Source organism: Squalius cephalus (genome assembly GCF_949319135.1).
Source record: "Squalius cephalus genome assembly, chromosome: 24".
Taxonomy (NCBI): Eukaryota; Metazoa; Chordata; class Actinopteri; order Cypriniformes; family Leuciscidae; genus Squalius; species Squalius cephalus.
This window is the reverse complement of record NC_137145.1, coordinates 17973127-17994119: the sequence shown is the minus strand read 5'-3', so window position 1 is coordinate 17994119 and position 20993 is coordinate 17973127. Positions and strand designations below refer to the sequence as shown.

The 20993-nt window shown below is 37.3% G+C and overlaps 3 protein-coding genes across 3 annotated transcripts; all 3 read left to right on the top strand.

Moving 5' to 3' along the window:
• Window positions 1-7277: 7277 nt before the first annotated feature.
• On the top strand, window positions 7278-9808 carry LOC307152175 (protocadherin alpha-3-like; the record flags this gene model as incomplete). The annotated part of the gene is made up of 1 exon (XM_079860582.1): window positions 7278-9808. The coding sequence occupies exon 1, from the start codon at window positions 7346-7348 to the stop codon at window positions 9806-9808; it is 2463 nt and encodes an 820-aa protein (XP_079716708.1). The 5' UTR covers window positions 7278-7345.
• A 704-nt stretch (window positions 9809-10512) lies between these two features.
• On the top strand, window positions 10513-12990 carry LOC307152174 (protocadherin alpha-7-like; the record flags this gene model as incomplete). Its single annotated transcript, XM_079860581.1, has 1 exon — window positions 10513-12990. Exon 1 carries the CDS (start codon window positions 10594-10596, stop codon window positions 12988-12990), a length of 2397 nt encoding a protein of 798 aa, XP_079716707.1. The 5' UTR covers window positions 10513-10593.
• Window positions 12991-13989: 999 nt separating this feature from the next.
• Window positions 13990-19611, top strand: LOC307152173 (uncharacterized protein; the record flags this gene model as incomplete). Its single annotated transcript, XM_079860580.1, has 2 exons — window positions 13990-16376; window positions 17136-19611. The coding sequence occupies 2 exons, from the start codon at window positions 13990-13992 to the stop codon at window positions 19609-19611; spliced, it is 4863 nt and encodes a 1620-aa protein (XP_079716706.1).
• Window positions 19612-20993: the final 1382 nt, after the last annotated feature.

Genomic DNA, 20993 nt, shown 5'->3' with positions numbered 1-20993 from the left:
TATAATGTCTACATTGGCATAGATCGCACTCTCTTCTTCATCAGCTCTGTTCATCTCGTGTGTTTCAGTGACGTTTATATTGATATATATGTACTCTATCTCAGATGAATACAAGTGCTAAGTGTTGTTTGTTTCCCTGTGGTGTCTTCAGGAGGACTGCACTCTGTGCTCTTCCAGCCTCACGGCAGTTCGTACGAATTCTACGAGGTGGCTAATTCGTATGAATTCATACGACCTCACTCGTATGAATTAGTACGATTTTTGCTAAATCGTACATATTGTACGAATTGCCCAATTATGAATTCATACGAATGACCTACCCCTGACCCCGCCCCTAAACCTACCCATCACGTGGGTTTAGACAAATCGTACAAATTCGTACGAGTGAGGTCGAACGAATTCGTACGAATTAGCCAACTTTTTATCACTCGTTCGAATTCGTACGAATTGGTCGTGAGATAGCGTTGGCTCTTCTGCCTTTTTATGTTCTAGAAGAAGAAGTTGAGGTCAACTTTAAACTTTTTTTTTTTTTTTTTTTTGTCGATTTAGCCTTGTAACCAAGTAAACCTTAACCAAGCCTTGTAAACAAGTAAAAAAAAAAAAAAAAACAACTTTTCTTCACAAATAAAATAAATAATAATCATCCAAAGAATTTTTTGAATAAATCTCATTGCATTTTTTTTACTCCATTTTACCTCTCTGGTAGGACAAGGGGGAACACTTGACGTGTTTAAGGGGGAATTAAACTCTGACACTGCTTATTTTTAAAAAAATAATAAAATGCAATGCCAAAGTACGTGCCAATGTTTTTTCCCTATAAAGTTTATTTTTTAAAAGAGATTAAACAATAAATAAACTTATTAAACAATAAATAATAAAAAAAAGATTATTCAACAAAATGTTTTAGTCAATGTAAATGAATAACTGAAATAATCCAAAGATTTTTTATTTTATTTTATGTTTTTATATCATTACATTTTCTTGAGGTTACATTTTACCTCACTGGTGCAAGAAAGAAAAACATCAAGTAATTTTATTGACCTGCTTTTTTTCTCTCTAATATTAAACTACGCCATTGCTTATTTTATTTTTATTTTTAAAATAGTAATAAAATACAATGCCAAACTACTTACCAATGTTTTTTCCCCCTGAAAGCTTAGATTTTAAAATAAACAACAAACTAAAAATGTTCTTTTCAGTTTAGTCCGGTTACTATGTTGGTGAAATTGTCTCTGTCTCACACTTCTTATGAAACGACAGTTTAATTACAAAATCTGTACCTGTCTTCCACACGTCTTCACTGAGATCACTTCTGTGACAAGTGAAGCTCAAGTTACTATTAACTTTTTCTAAGGAGAAAACCCTGAGAAGCAGGGTGTTATCTGGTCTCATTCTTGAGGTTGGCAATCATGCTTATTAGCTGAGTTTTCTCATTTTGTAATTCTTCTCTCTCTTTCTCAAGGTCTGTATTCTTGTTTTGTAACTGTATTATGCGGATTGTATTATTAGCTATCTCATTTGCAAAGTTTTTTCTGTCCATCTGATGTTGAACACGTAGCACTATGATGACAGTCAGCAGAATAACACACAGCAGCACCAAACACACCAGAACTGCTCCGTACATTCTGTTCCACACAGAATCACTTCCTAAAAATGACAAATATTTATTTAGCTTACCATTTTGAACATGTACTCTGTGTGTGTTCGTGTATGAGGTGAGTGTATACCTGTGCACGGAAGTCTCTTTGCATCTGAGTCCTCCGTCCCTGTTCTGACATCATATATAATGTCTACATTGGCATAGATCGCACTCTCTTCTTCATCAGCTCTGTTCATCTCTTGTGTTTCAGTGAAGTTTATATTGATATATATGTACTCTATCTCAGATGAATACAAGTGCTAAGTGTTGTTTGTTTCCCTGTGGTGTCTTCAGGAGGACTGCACTACTCTGTGCTCTTCTGCCTTTTTATGTTCTAGAAGAAGAAGTTGAGGTCAACTTTAAACACGCAACATCAAGTAAAACCATTGCATTTTTAAAACTTTTCTTTTTTTTTTTTTTTTTTTTTTTTTTTTTTTTGTCGATTTAAACAATAAATAATAAAAAAAGATTATTCAACAAAATTATTCAACAAGAATTATTTTCAAAATGTTTTAGTCAATGTAAATAAATGAAATAATCCATAGATTTAAAAAAAATTTTTTTTATGAATATCAGTACATTTTTTTGAGGTTACATTTTACCTCATTGGTGCAGGAAAGAAAAAATTAAAGTAATGATATTGACCTGCTTTTTCTCTCTCTGATATTAGTAAACTACGCCATTGCTTAGTTTATTTTAATTTTTTTAAATAGTAATAAAATACAATGCCAAACTACTTACAAATGTGTTTTTCCCCCTGAAAGCTTAGATTTTAAAATAAACAACAAACTAAAAATGCTCTATAGTTTAGTTGGGTTACTATGTTGGTGACATACAATTTCTGTTACAGTTTAGTTCTGTGTAGAAGGTGACTATTTAGTGTTTGGGTCAAACACCACAATGTTTTAATGATAGTAAGTAAGTGCAAAGTAAGTTGTTGACCAAAATGTTCAGTTTTGTCTAGTGTTTTTAGCACACACTCAAAAAAATGATTTTAGCTCTTTGTTCAATTTCATTAATTAAAATGAGCATATACGACACAACCCTTCATAGAAATGATTCCAGCTTAATTTCATTAAATGTAATCAATGTAATTTTTTTAAAATTTGGTTTACCAAATTTTTTTTAATTGAGTCAACATGAATATTTTTCGTTCGTCTTAACCGGATGTCACTCAAAAAATGAATTTTGGCCTCTTGTTAAAATAATTAATTAAAATAAGCAAAAGTAACACGATTGTTTAATATTGTCACAACTTAATTTAATTGTGTTCAATCAACTTAATTCATTTGTGTGAAAACTACATGAATCATTGTTGTTGACATCTAACTGGGCAGTGGATCTGTAGTTCCCAGCATGCTTTGCAAGGGACTGCATTAAGAGGGTCAATTTAGGGAAAAAGTGTTATTTTATGTGTTTTTCAGTAAATGGAAAGATGTTGTTAGTTAATGTTAGTGTTTAATGTTCAGTTATGTTAGAAACTTAGAGGACTTTCTGTAATGTTTTTGAATTTTGTGGTTACCATTATGCAGAAGAGTGGCGACTGTGTTTAGGCTGTGGGCTCAGTATTACGCTATATGTGCATTAAATCTCGTGTTTAGACTGTGGGCACTCAGTATACACTATGTGTAAACCTCACTCGCAGACCTGCACAAGTACTATTATATTACTATGTAAAAAATGGTTTCAATTAAATTGAACACTAGTGACCGTATTCAAATTAACTAAAATTATAATGTTGGTGATTTAAGGCAGGACAAAAACTAAATATAGTTAACCTGACAAAACTTTATCTAGCAGGAATGACTAAATTAATTTAAATTCATACAACAAGATTACAACAAATTATTTCAAACTAATTCGATTTTGTTGGAAAAATGTAATTCAATTTCGTGGAAAACCTTTCCTTAATTTAATTAAGTTCGTTCAACAGATTATTTTTTTGAGTGCATAAAGCGTGTGAATCCATCTGAATGTGAAGATCATGCAACACCCACATTCTAGAATAGCTTAGAGAATTCATTAAGAAGTTTTTCACAGCCCACAAAACATTTATTAACAATTATATTGTTTTCACTGAGTACAAGACTACTATTATGTGGGAGGCATAAAGATAAGATTTATAAATTGTTTTAAAATGGATAGTCATAGATTCAATGAATAGTCCTAGATACGGAATAGATAAAATGAATGAAGATTCACGCATTAGCCTGCAGCTTATTAATTATTACAACATTGTTCTGATTTGGCATTGCATGCTGAAGAGAAATTCTGCAGCCTCTTCAATATTAGTAAAGTAATACATCTCAATGGCACTAGTGGGGGCTATTTAACAATCTTTAAATGGCAAGTTCTGTCATCGTTTATTCACCCTCTGAGTCTGACCCTCATGTAGTTCCAAACCTGTATGACATTCTTCTTATGTGAAACAGAAAAGACAATATTGTATAGAATGTCTCCCTGTGTTTTTTTGTTTTTGTTTTGTTTTTTGTCAAAGTCAATGGGGTCCGATGTTATTTTGGTCCAACTGCACACCTCAGGACCAGGTCCTTAAGCTCCACCCACTCGTTCCCAGTCACCTGACTATTAACCTGACACATCTGGCTGTCACACCGTCATCGAGCACCACATATAGGCACCCAGTTCACATGCACTCATTGTCTGGTCTCGTCAGTCAATACATGAGCACAAGTCACTAACCTGACGATAGGAATGGGCAAATGAAGCCTCATGAAGCACTGATGCTTCCCCTGAATGTTTCGGGAAAAGATTCGAAGCATCAAGAGTGTCGAAAACAGCGCCATCTTGTGGCAGGTAAAATGTATAGCAGCCATGTTTATGAGCTGAGTGCGCAGCGCCGCTGTTTTATCCATTAAGCACAAATAGAAGCCTGACAACGCTAAAGATTCAGTTTTCTGATAATATAATTCATATATTAAAGTGTGGCAATAAATTAAATAGCCTTATATATATATTTATTTTTTGTTAGCTTGTAAGGCTTTGTTTAAAAAAAAAAGGGTCATTAGTTTGGCTGTAATGCTCAGTCACTTGCAAAATAGTAAAACCAATATGCAAAAGAATCGTGATAAAAAAATGAATCGTGATTTTCGTGAAAAAAAAATCGTGATATTATATTTTTGCTATATCGACCACCATATTCTTATTGGTTGATCATCTTGATTGTTCACAGGTGTCGTGTAGGTGTCCGTGCCGGTGTGTCCATGCCGGTGTGTGCATGTGGATGTGTCCACGCCTGTGTCCGTGTCGGTGTGTCCGTGCCGGTGTACCCGTGCCGGTGTCCATGCCGGTGTGTCCTTGTCCGTGCCGGTGTCCATGCTGGTGTGTCCGTGCTGGTGTCTGTGTCCATGCTGTTGTGTCCGTGCCGGTGTCTGTGTCCATGCTGGTGTGTCCGTGCCGGTGTCTGTGTCCATGCTGTTGTGTCCGTGCCGGTGTCCATGCCGGTGTGTCCGTGCCGGTGTCTGTGTCCATGCTGTTGTGTCCGTGCCGGTGTGTCCATGCCGGTGTCCGTCCCAGTGTGTCCGTCCCATTGTGTCCGTCCCAGTGTGTCCGTGCCAGTGTGTCCGTGCCGGTGTCCGTATCCATGCTGGTGTGTCCATGCCGGTTTCCGTGTTGGTGTCCATGCCATTGTCCGTGTCTTTGTCCATGCCGATGTGTCGGTGCCGGTGTCCCTGCCGGTGTGTCCGTGCCAGTGTGTCCGTGCTGGTGCCCGTGTCCGTGCCAGTGCCCGTGCCAGTGCCCGTGTGTGTGCCGGTGTGTCTGTGTCCATACAGGTGTGTCCGTGCTGGTGACTGTGTTCTTTCCGGTGTCCGTGCTGGTGTATCCGTGTCTGTGCCAGGGTCTGTGCCGGTGTGTCCGTATCGGGTTTTGTGCCAGTGTGTCCGTGTTTGTTCCGGTGTCCATGTCCATGCCTGTGCCTGTGTCCGTGCCGGTGTGTCCGTGTCCATTCCGGTGTGTCCGTGCTGGTGTCCATGCCGGTGTCCGTGGTCTGGCTCCTCCGTCCCAACATACTGTATAATGTGACGAACATTCACATCACATGTTAACACAGAGGTCGAGTTACACTCACGGGATACTGCAATTTACAAAAGTTCATTATTTGCATGTGCTTTAAAGCCTTGCCGGTTAAACATTTGTCCGTGTCCGTGTCCGTGTCTGTGCCGGTGTCCGTGCCTCTTTGCCATCACAGGAATAAATAAAAATGTTGCGTCATATAAATATATTAAAATAGAAAACAGTTATTTTAATTTGTAATAAAATGGTCACATTGTATTGTATATGTCTCACGTGTAACCAAGTCAAATTCACGTTTTTTGACGTGTCGTGTCCATTTCGGTGTGTCCGTGTCGGTGTCTGTTGTTGTATGTAAATGATGACAATTTTCATTTTTGGGGGTCACTGTCTGATTTGATCTCTACAAGCATTTTTAACAGTTGCAGTTTCAGCAACTTACTCCAGATCACATCAATGAGAGTGTTGACTTGCTTTGTCAGATCACTTAACTGTTGTATAAGAGTTGTATAAACAATGCTGGTACATGCTATGACAGAAGGGACATGTTCTTTTAAATGACTTGTAGAATGGGAAGAGTATGGCCTGATCACCAAGCTTTTCAAATTGATCATGGTAATGATCATGAAAGTTAGCTTACATTTAATCCATGTCTTATTTGACTTCATCTGTCAACCTCTCAGGCTAATAGAACACTGTTTGGGTACCCAAAAAAATACAATTTTGTTAACTTGTTGTCTTCTGACAGGATCTGGTAAAGAGACTGGAACTTCTAATACACCTGGGGTGGAGATCTAAAGGAATTTTTCTGATCTGAATCTGTATCTACTCATCTCTGTTGTCTCAGTATCAGTCATATTTTATTGAGTCTTATCGGTTTGATAGTGTTGTGTCTTATGTAGACAAGAAACACAAAAATAAAAATAATTTAATTTAGGAAACTTTAATATATGGTCAGAGCCAGCATTGTAACATGCACACACATGCTCAGCATTCTCTCTACTCTTGTCTCCTCTTACTTCACAATTAACTACAACTAGGAAACTTGAGTGTCATCTAGTGGTGCAAACTGGTCATGTTTGGCAACGTTTAAGTAGACATTTTTTTTTCTTATTTTCTACAGTTTTACAGTTTCTTTAGTTTGTATGTTTATAAAATATTATAAAATAATTTTTTCTTCTAAGTGTTAAAAAATAAATTAGCTAATAAACTTTCTTTATTAGCTTGAATTATTGCCAAACTGTAGCCTTATGTTGTATTAGAGCAAAGTCACTTCAGTACCACGGACAGCGGTAATGGCGTTGTATATTTATTCTCATACATATTTGTTGTAATACACAAAACACAAGATTTTTTCTGTTTTGTAATGACTATCTACAATTTGAAGGTTGACTATATGAAGATGGTGATACGTTCAATAAACGTTCTATAAAACAAGTTCACTTGTTTTATAGAGTAACATTTCATTGTTTTGTCACTGATACAACACATGGTGGCACTGCAGACCACAACTTTGAGAGTCATCTGAGCTCCTCCTTTACAGCAACAGAATATGCGTTGAAAGGGTGCAAATAACCAAGGCTTATAGTAGCTTCTGCGTCGTGATTTCGGATTGTATCGAGAGAGGTTTATTTAGTTTTAATCGCTTTAAATAGCAGGACATTTTCTTGCACAATCATGGATTTCACAGAATATTTTGGCTTCTGGATCGTTTTATTTCTGTTATGGAAAGCTTCGCTTGGCCAGATTGTCTATTCCGTCTCCGAGGAGGTAAATAAAGGAACCGTGATCGGGAATATTGCAAAAGACCTCAAGATCAGCGCTCAGGAACTAGAATCACGCATGTTTCAGATTATGCCTGGATCAAATGCAAAGTATTTTGATGTTAATATGAAAACGGGGTCGCTGTTTGTCAAAGACAGGATTGATCGTGAGGAGTTGTGTGGCTCTAATCAGAAATGTACATTGAATTTAGAGGCTCTTGCTCAGAATCCGCACAGACTTTATCGGCTTGAAATTATAATTGTGGATGTGAACGACAATGCTCCGTTTTTTTCTGCCAGCATGTATGTTGTGAATGTTACAGAGAATGCAAATGAGGGGGACAGATTTCCTCTTCCGATTGCAAAAGATTCAGATGTCGGCAGTAATTCTCTGAAAGATTACAAACTCAGTTCAAATGAATATTTTTCTTTAGATGTTCATAGCGGGCAACAGAGTATTTCTGCTGAGTTAGTTCTACAGAAAGCTTTAGACCGAGAGAAACAAGCCGTTATTCACTTAATATTAACCGCTGTTGACGGAGGAAAACCTCCTAAATCTGGAACCTTGAGTATTGTTGTTGACGTCATGGATATAAACGATAATAAGCCTATTTTCAGTAAACCTTTATATAAGGTTAAAGTGAAGGAAAACACACCAATTGGAACCAAAATAATTTCTGTTTCTGCCACTGATTTGGATGAGGGCATCAATAGTGAAATTCAATATTCATTTCTTGGACATGGAAATACCGATGAACTGAAACTGTTTAGCATTAATTCTAACTCTGGGGAAATTGTTGTTCAAGGACACATTGATTACGAAGAACAGCCTGCAATTGAACTCCGTGTTCAGGCGAGAGATAAAGGCAGTCCTCCAAAAAGTGCACACTGTAAAGTTTTAATAGAAGTCGTGGATGAGAATGACAATGTGCCAGAGATAGTTACGACTCCTCTGTTGGAAAGTGTGAAAGAGGACGCAAAACCGGGAACTGCAGTTGCTTTAGTCACAGTGTCTGATAAAGATGGAGGTAAGAATGGCATTGTTCACTGTGCGCTGAAAGGCTCGTTTCCTTTCAAACTGGAGACGTCATATAACAATCATTATTCTCTAGTGGTAGACGGACCTCTGGACAGAGAGAGTGTTTCTCAGTATAACATCACAATTACAGCTTCAGATGAAGGAACTCCGGCTCTTTCCAGCAGCACTGTTATAACTGTACATATCTCTGATGTTAATGACAATGCCCCACATTTCCCAGCACCCGTTATTAACGCTTTTCTAAGTGAGAATGGTCAAGCTGGAGGACTCGTGACAAAAGTGACAGCTGATGATTCAGACACTGGAGAGAACGCAGAACTTTCATATTCACTGTTAGACAGTTCCAGCTCCAGTGTTCCTGTAACAACACTGATCAATATAAACTCTTTGAGTGGAGAAATATTCAGCTTACAATCATTTAATCACGAAGAAACAAAAAGATTTCAGTTTGAAGTGATGGCAACAGACTCTGGTGTTCCTCCTCTGAGCAGTAATGTGACTGTAAATGTGTTTATTCTGGATGAGAATGACAACAGTCCAGTTATTTTACCGCCTTATTCTGATCCTGGATCAGTTAATACTGAGAACATTCCCTACTCTGCTGAAGCGGGATACTTTGTAGCCAAGATCAGAGCTGTTGATGCTGACTCTGGATATAACGCTCTTCTGTCTTATCATATAAGTGAACCCAAAGGAACGAATCTCTTCCGCATTGGAAGCAGCACTGGAGAAATAAAGACTAAGAGACGAATGAGTGACAATGACTTAAAAACTCACCCACTTATTATTACAGTGTCTGATAATGGAGAGCCATCACTCTCAGCGACTATGTCCATGGATGTTGTGGTTGTTGAGAGTCTGGATGACATAAAGACATCATTCAGAGAAGTTCCTGTTAAAGAGGAGAGTTTTTCAGATCTGAATGTGTATCTGCTCATCGCTATCGTCTCAGTATCAGTCATCTTTTTACTGAGTCTCGTGGGTTTGATAGCAGCTAAATGCTACAGGACAGACGGCAGTTTCAGCAGGTACAGCGCTCCAGTGATCAGCACCCATCCAGACGGAAGCTGGTCCTTCTCTAAATCTACTCAACAGTATGACGTGTGTTTTAGTTCAGACACAATAAAGAGTGATGTAGTCGTTTTCCCCTCGCCGTTTCCACCAGCAGACGCGGAGTTGATCAGCATTAATAGTGGAGAAGACACTTTTACGCGCACACAAACTCTTCCTAACTCAGAGAAGGTAAGACATTGCAACTTGCTTGTGTATTGCAATCACTGTTTTACTTGCACAATTACATTTTTAGAAACGATTAAGTTGAATGTTTGGATTTTATAAACTCTCATTACAGTTCATTTTCCAGTTTACATGTCTATGGGATTAATATAAAAAAAGAAATATCGTATTATTTAATTTTCTATTTTATTACGCGCATCCTAGTATCCTAAATGTACTTAAGATAATACATATACTGGACTGCTTTGACAAATTGGAAATATTATTTAAATTTCTCACTTGTTTTCAAGATGATGCATTTTAGTTTTGCAAATTAGTTCATTATCTCTTGACTCTGGCAATACAGTACTGGAACAATGACCTTATCATACAAACTGTTTGTAATATTTATTTATGTATTTATTTATTTATTTATTTATTTATTTATTATGGTTTAACTGTGGCCTATTTTATATTTAGCAAAATAACTTCAGTACCACGGACAGCGGTATTGACGTTGTATATTCCTTCTAAATATTTGTATTTACCGGAATACACAACACAACATTTTTTTCTATTTCGCAATGATTGCGTAGATATGAAGGTTTAGTTTTGAATTTATTAAGACGTAGATACGTTTAGTTTGCTCTTTGTTTTATAGGAAAATGTATGAAGTAACATCATTTTGTTTCATCACTGTTACAACACATGGTGGCACTGCAGACCACAACTTTGAGAGTCATCTGAGCTCCTCCTTTACAGCAACAGAATATGCGTTGAAAGGGTGCAAATAACCAAGGCTTATAGTAGCTTCTGCGTCGTGATTTCGGATTGTATCGAGAGAGGTCTGTTTAGTTGTTTTAATCGTTTTACCATTAAATAAATCGCAAGACATTGACTGCACAATCATGGATGTCACAGGATATTATGGCTTCTGGATCGTTTTATTTCTGTTATGGAAAGCTTCGCTTGGCCAGATTGTCTATTCCGTCTCCGAGGAGGTAAATAAAGGAACCGTGATCGGGAATATTGCAAAAGACCTCAAGATCAGCGCTCAGGAACTAGAATCACGCATGTTTCAGATTATGCCTGGATCAAATGCAAAGTATTTTGATGTTAATGTGAAAACGGGGTCGCTGTTTGTCAAAGACAGGATTGATCGTGAGGAGTTGTGTGGCTCTAATCAGAAATGTACATTGAATTTAGAGGCTCTTGCTCAGAATCCGCACAGACTTTATCGGATTGAAATTATGATTATGGATCTGAACGACAATGCTCCGTTTTTTCCTGACAGCATGCATGTTGTGAATGTTACAGAGATTACAAATGAGGGGGAACGATTTCCTCTTCCGATTGCAAAAGATTCAGATGTCGGCAGTAATTCTCTGAAAGATTACAAACTCAGTTCAAATGAATATTTTTCTTTAGATGTCCATAGCGGGCAACAGAGTATTTCTGCTGAGTTAGTACTACAGAAAGCTTTAGACCGAGAGAAACAAGCCGTTATTCACTTAATATTAACCGCTGTTGACGGAGGAAAACCTCCTAAATCTGGAACCTTGAGTATTGTTGTTGACGTCATGGATATAAACGATAATCAGCCTATTTTCAGCAAACCTTTATATAAAGTTAAAGTGAAGGAAAACACACCAATTGGAACCAAAATAATTTCTGTTTCTGCCACTGATTTGGATGAGGGCATCAATAGTGAAATTCAGTACTCATTTCTTGGACATGGAAATACCGATGAACTGAAACTGTTTAGCATTAATTCTAACTCTGGGGAAATTGTTGTTCAAGGACACATTGATTACGAAGAACAGCCTGCAGTTGAACTCCGTGTTCAGGCGAGAGATAAAGGCAGTCCTCCAAAAAGTGCACACTGTAAAGTTTTAATAGAAGTTGTGGATGAGAATGATAATGCACCAGAGATAGTTAAGACTCCTCTGTTGGAAAGTGTGAAAGAGGACGCAAAACCGGGAACTGCAGTTGCTTTAGTCACAGTGTCTGATAAAGATGGAGGTAAGAATGGCATTGTTCACTGTGCGCTGAAAGGCTCGTTTCCTTTCAAACTGGAGACGTCATATAACAATCATTATTCTCTAGTGGTAGACGGACCTCTGGACAGAGAGAGTGTTTCTCAGTATAACATCACAATTACAGCTTCAGATGAAGGAACTCCGGCTCTTTCCAGCAGCACTGTTATAACTGTACATCTCTCTGATGTTAATGACAATGCCCCACATTTCCCAGCACCCGTTATTAACGCTTTTCTAAGTGAGAATGGTCAAGCTGGAGGACTCGTGACAAAAGTGACAGCTGATGATTCAGACACTGGAGAGAACGCAGAACTTTCATATTCACTGTTAGACAGTTCCAGCTCCAGTGTTCCTGTAACAACACTGATCAATATAAACTCTTTGAGTGGAGAAATATTCAGTTTACAATCATTTAATCACGAAGAAACAAAACGATTTCAGTTTGAAGTGATGGCAACAGACTCTGGTGTTCCTCCTCTGAGCAGTAATGTGACTGTAAATGTGTTTATTCTGGATGAGAATGACAACAGTCCAGTTATTTTACCGCCTTATTCTGACCCTGGATCAGTTAATACTGAGAACATTCCCTACTCTGCTGAAGCGGGATACTTTGTAGCCAAGATCAGAGCTGTTGATGCTGACTCTGGATATAACGCTCTTCTGTCTTATCATATAAGTGAACCCAAAGGAACGAATCTCTTCCGCATTGGAAGCAGCACTGGAGAAATAAAGACTAAGAGACGAATGAGTGACAATGACTTAAAAACTCACCCACTTATTATTACAGTGTCTGATAATGGAGAGCCATCACTCTCAGCGACTATGTCCATGGATGTTGTGGTTGTTGAGAGTCTGGATGACATAAAGACATCATTCAGAGAAGTTCCTGTTAAAGAGGAGAGTTTTTCAGATCTGAATGTGTATCTGCTCATCGCTATCGTCTCAGTATCAGTCATCTTTTTACTGAGTCTCGTGGGTTTGATAGCAGCTAAATGCTACAGGACAGACGGCAGTTTCAGCAGGTACAGCGCTCCAGTGATCAGCACCCATCCAGACGGAAGCTGGTCCTTCTCTAAATCTACTCAACAGTATGACGTGTGTTTTAGTTCAGACACAATAAAGAGTGATGTAGTCGTTTTCCCCTCGACGTTTCCACCAGCAGACGCGGAGTTGATCAGCATTAATAGTGGAGAAGACACTTTTACGCGCACCCAAACTCTTCCTAACTCAGAGAAGGTAAGAAGATCATTGAAATTCGTGTTTTAATATTTACATCTTAATTATTGTTCTCAGCTGTTCGCAATTATTTCTTATGGTTGTCGCAAATGTTGGTTTGGGTTTCACAACGTGGTTGTTTCACTTGATTTTAAAGTTGTTGTGAGAAATTATGAATACATTTAATCTGCAATTTTACCAACATGCTATGAATAATCTTGCGTGCGGGATGTTTTTTTTTTTGCCGTTTTCAAGTATGAAAACAATTAGAGCATATTAAAAAAAATGTTATAATTGATATAGTTTACAAAACAGAAATTCAACGTCAAGCAATTGTAACAAAGTTAAACAGACAGGAAATGTCAAATTAAAATGCGAAATAGAAACGAAATAACAATAATAATAATAATAACAATAATAATGCTAATAATTCCGATCCTAAATGCCGATTGGTCAATTCAGCATTCCGACCATTTTATTTGTCATGATATTGTAACTGCTTTGACCTCTTCAATATGTCTCTGCTATGCAACAAAAATAATGATACTCTTGGGGAGCTGCACAGTGTTCTCTCATAACCTGCCCCGTGGAGAATATTGTTAGCCAGCTTCTTTTTTTCACCTTTGGACTTTTTTTCCAATTTGCTTGCAGTCTTATTAGCTAATTAGCAGCATTAACAAGTGAAATATATAATAAGTAAGCCTAATCTATCACTAATATATATTTTGCGGTGCTTTTTATTGTTGAATTACTTTGAAAATCACTATCTTTGTTGTTGTCTCCAAGCATTGTGTTGTTCCTTCAGCTGTTTTGGTTATATATTATTCCTGTTATGGCATAGTTTCAGCACATGGTGTCACTGCAGACCGTCAGTTAAAGGTTTAAAGGATTTATTCTGAAGCCTCTCTCAGAATCTTGGTGTTATAGTGTATCTGTCGTTGAGACATGATGTTGGTTTCTGTTCCGTCTCGTGTTGTCTGAATGTAAAGAAGATTCTCGTGCGTTTATTTTTTTGTTTTTACTTTCATTACCCCATTGTGAATCACCATCATGGCATTTACGGGATATTTCGAGTGTGGATTTATAATTTTCCTTTCTTTGCTGGATTCTGCGTTTGCTCAGATCGTCTATTCCGTACCGGAAGAGGTAAATAAGGGAACAGTTGTTGGCAATATAGCGAAAGACCTGAACATAAACGTTCACGACCTGGAATCTCGCATGTTTGAGATCGTGACTGGATCAAATAAGAAGTATTTTGATGTAAATCTGAAAACTGGCGTGCTGTTTGTTAACGAAAGGATTGACCGTGAGGAGATGTGTATGTCGAACCAGAAATGCTCTTTGAATATAGAGGCCCTCGCTAAAAATCCTCATCATCTTTACAGGGTGGAGATTAAGATCTTGGATATTAACGACAATGCGCCACATTTTCCTGTTAAAGTATTTACTGTGAATGTTAGTGAAAACGCAAGCCCTGGAGAGAGATTTCCTCTCCCTGTGTCCGAGGACTCTGATGTTGGCAGTAATTCACTGAAAGAGTACAAACTGAGTCCGAATGAACATTTCAGTCTCGATACACAGAGTGAAGACCAGAGTGTGTCTGCAGAGTTAGTGCTGAGCAAGGCTTTAGATCGAGAGAAGCAAGCGACTATTAAGTTAGTTCTCACCGGGACGGATGGAGGAAAACCACCTAAATCAGGGACTTTAAATATTATTATAAACGTCATGGATGTTAATGATAATAACCCAGTGTTCAGTCAACCTCTTTACAAAGTCAAACTAAAAGAAAATGTTGCTGCTGGTACTAAAGTTTTATCTGTGTTTGCCTCTGATTTGGATGAAGGAATAAATCGTGAAATTATGTACTCGTTTGTTGGTCATGGAAAGAAGCAAGACCTGTTTTCCATTATCCCAGAGACAGGAGATATTGTTGTAAAAGGGCAAATTGATTATGAGGAAAATCCTGCTATTGAGTTACGAGTTCAGGCAAGAGATAAAGGCAGCCCACCAAAGAGCACACAATGTAAAGTTTTAATAGAAGTTATGGATGAAAATGACAATGCACCAGAGATAATTGTGACTCCTCTTTTGGAAAATGTGAAAGAAGACACAAAGTCAGGAACTGCAGTTGCTTTAGTCACAGTGTCTGATAAAGATGGAGGTAAGAATGGCATTGTTCACTGTGCGCTGAAAGGCTCGTTTCCTTTCAAACTGGAGACGTCATATAACAATCATTATTCTCTAGTGGTAGACGGACCTCTGGACAGAGAGAGTGTTTCTCAGTATAACATCACAATTACAGCTTCAGATGAAGGAACTCCGGCTCTTTCCAGCAGCACTGTTATAACTGTACATCTCTCTGATGTTAATGACAATGCCCCACATTTCCCAGCACCCGTTATTAACGCTTTTCTAAGTGAGAATGGTCAAGCTGGAGGACTCGTGACAAAAGTGACAGCTGATGATTCAGACACTGGAGAGAACGCAGAACTTTCATATTCACTGTTAGACAGTTCCAGCTCCAGTGTTCCTGTAACAACACTGATCAATATAAACTCTTTGAGTGGAGAAATATTCAGTTTACAATCATTTAATCACGAAGAAACAAAAAGATTTCAGTTTGAAGTGATGGCAACAGACTCTGGTGTTCCTCCTCTGAGCAGTAATGTGACTGTAAATGTGTTTATTCTGGATGAGAATGACAACAGTCCAGTTATTTTACCGCCTTATTCTGATCCTGGATCAGTTAATACTGAGAACATTCCCTACTCTGCTGAAGCGGGATACTTTGTAGCCAAGATCAGAGCTGTTGATGCTGACTCTGGATATAACGCTCTTCTGTCTTATCATATAAGTGAACCCAAAGGAACGAATCTCTTCCGCATTGGAAGCAGCACTGGAGAAATAAAGACTAAGAGACGAATGAGTGACAATGACTTAAAAACTCACCCACTTATTATTACAGTGTCTGACAATGGAGAGCCATCACTCTCAGCGACTATGTCCATGGATGTTGTGGTTGTTGAGAGTCTGGATGACATAAAGACATCATTCAGAGAAGTTCCTGTTAAAGAGGAGAGTTTTTCAGATCTGAATGTGTATCTGCTCATCGCTATCGTCTCAGTATCAGTCATCTTTTTACTGAGTCTCGTGGGTTTGATAGCAGCTAAATGCTACAGGACAGACGGCAGTTTCAGCAGGTACAGCGCTCCAGTGATCAGCACCCATCCAGACGGAAGCTGGTCCTTCTCTAAATCTACTCAACAGTATGACGTGTGTTTTAGTTCAGACACAATAAAGAGTGATGTAGTCGTTTTCCCCTCGCCGTTTCCACCAGCAGACGCGGAGTTGATCAGCATTAATAGTGGAGAAGACACTTTTACGCGCACACAAACTCTTCCTAACTCAGAGAAGGTAAGACATTGCAACTTGCTTGTGTATTGCAATCACTGTTTTATTTGCACAATTACATTTTTAGAAACGATTAAGTTGAATTTTTGGATTTTATAAACTCTCATTACAGTTCATTTTCACTATGGGATTAATATAAAAAAGAAAATATCGTATTATTTAAATTTCTATTTTATTACGAGCATCCTATATAGTATCCTAAATGTACTTAAGATAATACATATACTGGACTGCTTTGACAAATTGGAAATAATATTTAAATTTCTCACTTGTTGTTAAGTTAAGATACATTTTAGTTTAGTAAATTAGTAAATTATCTCGTGACTTTGAAAATGCAGTACTGGAATAATGACTTTACCATACAAATGGTATGTTTACATTACATGTTTGTACTGTTTTAATTTAAGGTTTAACTGTAGACTATGTTGTATTTAAAGAGCAAAATAACTTCAGTACCACGGACAGCGGTAATCCTTCTCAGTATTTGTATTTACCGGAATACACAACACCACTTCTTTTTTTTTTTTCTATTTCTTAATGATTTCGTAGATATGAAGGTTTAAATTTGAATTACGGATACTTTTAGTTCACTATTTGTTTTATAACATAATCTCTTAAGTAATATTTCATTGTTTCATCACTGTTACAACACATGGTGGCACTGCAGACCACAACTTTGAGAGTCATCTGAGCTCCTCCTTTACAGCAACAGAATATGCGTTGAAAGGGTGCAAATAACCAAGGCTTATAGTAGCTTCTGCGTCGTGATTTCGGATTGTATCGAGAGAGGTCTGTTTAGTTGTTTTAATCGTTTTTATATTAAAAACTTCGCAAGACATTGACTGCACAATCATGGATGTCACCGAATATTTTGGCTTCTGGATCATTTTATTTCTGTCTTTATGGAAATATTCGCTTGGCCAGATTGTCTATTCCGTCTCAGAGGAGGTAAATAAAGGAACCGTGATCGGGAATATTGCAAAAGACCTCAAGATCAGCGCTCAGGAACTGGAATCACGCATGTTTCAGATTATGCCTGGATCAAATGCAAATTATTTTGATGTTAATATGAAAACGGGGTCGCTGTTTGTCAAAGACAGGATTGATCGTGAGGAGTTGTGTGGCTCTAATCAGAAATGTACATTGAATTTAGAGGCTCTTGCTCAGAATCCGCACAGACTTTATCGGCTTGAAATTATGATTATGGATGTGAACGATAATACTCCTTTTTTCCCCGACAGCATGTATGTTGTCAATGTTACAGAGTTTACAAATGAGGGGGAACGATTTCCTCTTCCGATTGCAAAAGATTCAGATGTCGGCAGTAATTCTCTGAAAGATTACAAACTGAGTTCAAATGAATATTTTTCTTTAGATGTTCATAGCGGGCAAAAGAGTATTTTTGCTGAGCTAGTTCTACAGAAAGCTTTAGACCGAGAGAAACAAGCCGTTATTCACTTAATATTAACCGCTGTTGACGGAGGAAAACCTCCTAAATCTGGAACCTTGAGTATTGTTGTTGACGTCATGGATATAAATGATAATCAGCCTATTTTCAGTAAACCTTTATATAAGGTTAAAGTGAAGGAAAACACACCAATTGGAACCAAAATAATTTCTGTTTCTGCCAGTGATTTGGATGAGGGCATTAATAGTGAAATTCAATATTCATTTCATGGAAATACTGATGAACTGAAACTGTTTAGCATTAATTCTAACTCTGGGGAAATTGTTGTTCAAGGACAAATTGATTACGAAGAAGATTCTGCAATTGAACTCCGTGTTCAGGCGAGAGATAAAGGCAGTCCTCCAAAAAGTGCACACTGTAAAGTTTTAATAGAAGTTGTGGATGAGAATGATAATGCACCAGAGATAGTTACGACTCCTCTGTTGGAAAGTGTGAAAGAGGACGCAAAACCGGGAACTGCAGTTGCTTTAGTCACAGTGTCTGATAAAGATGGAGGTAAGAATGGCATTGTTCACTGTGCGCTGAAAGGCTCGTTTCCTTTCAAACTGGAGACGTCATATAACAATCATTATTCTCTAGTGGTAGACGGACCTCTGGACAGAGAGAGTGTTTCTCAGTATAACATCACAATTACAGCTTCAGATGAAGGAACTCCGGCTCTTTCCAGCAGCACTGTTATAACTGTACATCTCTCTGATGTTAATGACAATGCCCCACATTTCCCAGCACCCGTTATTAACGCTTTTCTAAGTGAGAATGGTCAAGCTGGAGGACTCGTGACAAAAGTGACAGCTGATGATTCAGACACTGGAGAGAACGCAGAACTTTCATATTCACTGTTAGACAGTTCCAGCTCCAGTGTTCCTGTAACAACACTGATCAATATAAACTCTTTGAGTGGAGAAATATTCAGTTTACAATCATTTAATCACGAAGAAACAAAACGATTTCAGTTTGAAGTGATGGCAACAGACTCTGGTGTTCCTCCTCTGAGCAGTAATGTGACTGTAAATGTATTTATTCTGGATGAGAATGACAACAGTCCAGTTATTTTGCCGCCTTATTCTGATCCTGGATCAGTTAATACTGAGAACATTCCCTACTCTGCTGAAGCGGGATACTTTGTAGCCAAGATCAGAGCTGTTGATGCTGACTCTGGATATAACGCTCTTCTGTCTTATCATATAAGTGAACCCAAAGGAACGAATCTCTTCCGCATTGGAAGCAGCACTGGAGAAATAAAGACTAAGAGACGAATGAGTGACAATGACTTAAAAACTCACCCACTTATTATTACAGTGTCTGATAATGGAGAGCCATCACTCTCAGCGACTATGTCCATGGATGTTGTGGTTGTTGAGAGTCTGGATGACATAAAGACATCATTCAGAGAAGTTCCTGTTAAAGAGGAGAGTTTTTCAGATCTGAATGTGTATCTGCTCATCGCTATCGTCTCAGTATCAGTCATCTTTTTACTGAGTCTCGTGGGTTTGATAGCAGCTAAATGCTACAGGACAGACGGCAGTTTCAGCAGGTACAGCGCTCCAGTGATCAGCACCCATCCAGACGGAAGCTGGTCCTTCTCTAAATCTACTCAACAGTATGACGTGTGTTTTAGTTCAGACACAATAAAGAGTGATGTAGTCGTTTTCCCCTCGCCGTTTCCACCAGCAGACGCGGAGTTGATCAGCATTAATAGTGGAGAAGACACTTTTACGCGCACACAAACTCTTCCTACCACTGGAAAGGTAAGAAGATCATTGAATATTAGTGTTAAAATATTTTCATCTTAATTGTTATCAGCTGTTTTCAATTATTTCTTATGGTTGTCACAACTGTTGCTTTGTTTTTCACAACGTGGTTGTTTCACTTGTTTAAAATTTACGAAGTTGTCTTGATAACTTATGAATTCCTTTAATCTGCCGTTTTACTAATACTATGATTAATCTAGTTTTTTTTTTTTTTTTTTTTTTTTGCCATGTATTATAATAATTAGTATGTATAAAAATAATATAATAATCTATACAAAACAGAAAAGCTATGTCAAGCAAATGTAACAAAATAAGAGACGTACGTTACAGGATTTAAGCAATTAAAATAAAAAAGAAACGAAATAATATTATTATTAATAATAATAATAATATAAGTCCGGACCTAAATGCAGATTGGTCAATAGGCTACAACATTCCAACCGTATTATTTTCAGTGATAGTACTGCTTTGACCTCTTCAATATGTCTCTGTGCAGCTCCCAAGACGATCATTATTTGTGTTGCATGGCAGTTTTCCTCTGTCATAACCTGCCCCGAGGAGAACATTTTTAGCCAGAGTCTTTTTTGACGTTTTTTTCTGTTTGTTTGCAGTCTTATCAGCAACATTAACAATTTTATTATATATATATATATATATATATATATATATATATATATATATATATATATATATATATATATATATATATATATATATTACCCTAGTGAAAAAAATTATACTTTATTGTATTTGAAATATATTCCCTTTTTCAAGAGTGTATTACAAATATAGGCTATTAACATAAATTGTACTATCTTTAAATATATTAAAAGTAAATTAGCTTCATGCTTTTTCACAATACAACTTTTAACACGCTTTAAAATAATTGTACTTTAGTATATTTTCTAAAAATATATTTTAGAAAAATATCCTTGAAGTGAAAATTCAGTTTATTTTTAAAATTGTATTTATTTGCACTTTATTAAAAAAATATATTTTAGGTATATTTTAACTGTGTGCTAGAAATCATCATTGTAACAATGCATTGAAAGTATACTTTAAAAATACATTATAGTATACAATAGTATTTTGTACAAAGTACTGTAGCTAAGTTTTATTTGTCTAATAATGTACATTTGTTATTGAAGACAAAGTATTCAATGTATAGTATTTGGAATAAGCCAAAGGTATATGAGCCTATACTTTTTACTCAGATATAGGCTATCACACCTATAGCCTCTTGGACAAGTTCGCTGACATGTGCTTCGGGGAGACCCAAATTCGAGTCCCGGCTTGTGGACCTTTCCTAATCCCGTCCCTTCTCTCGCTCTCCCACCTCTCTTACTGTCTAGCTACTGTCCTATCCGAATAAAAGGCGAAAACGCCAAACAAATATATATATATATATATATATATATATATAT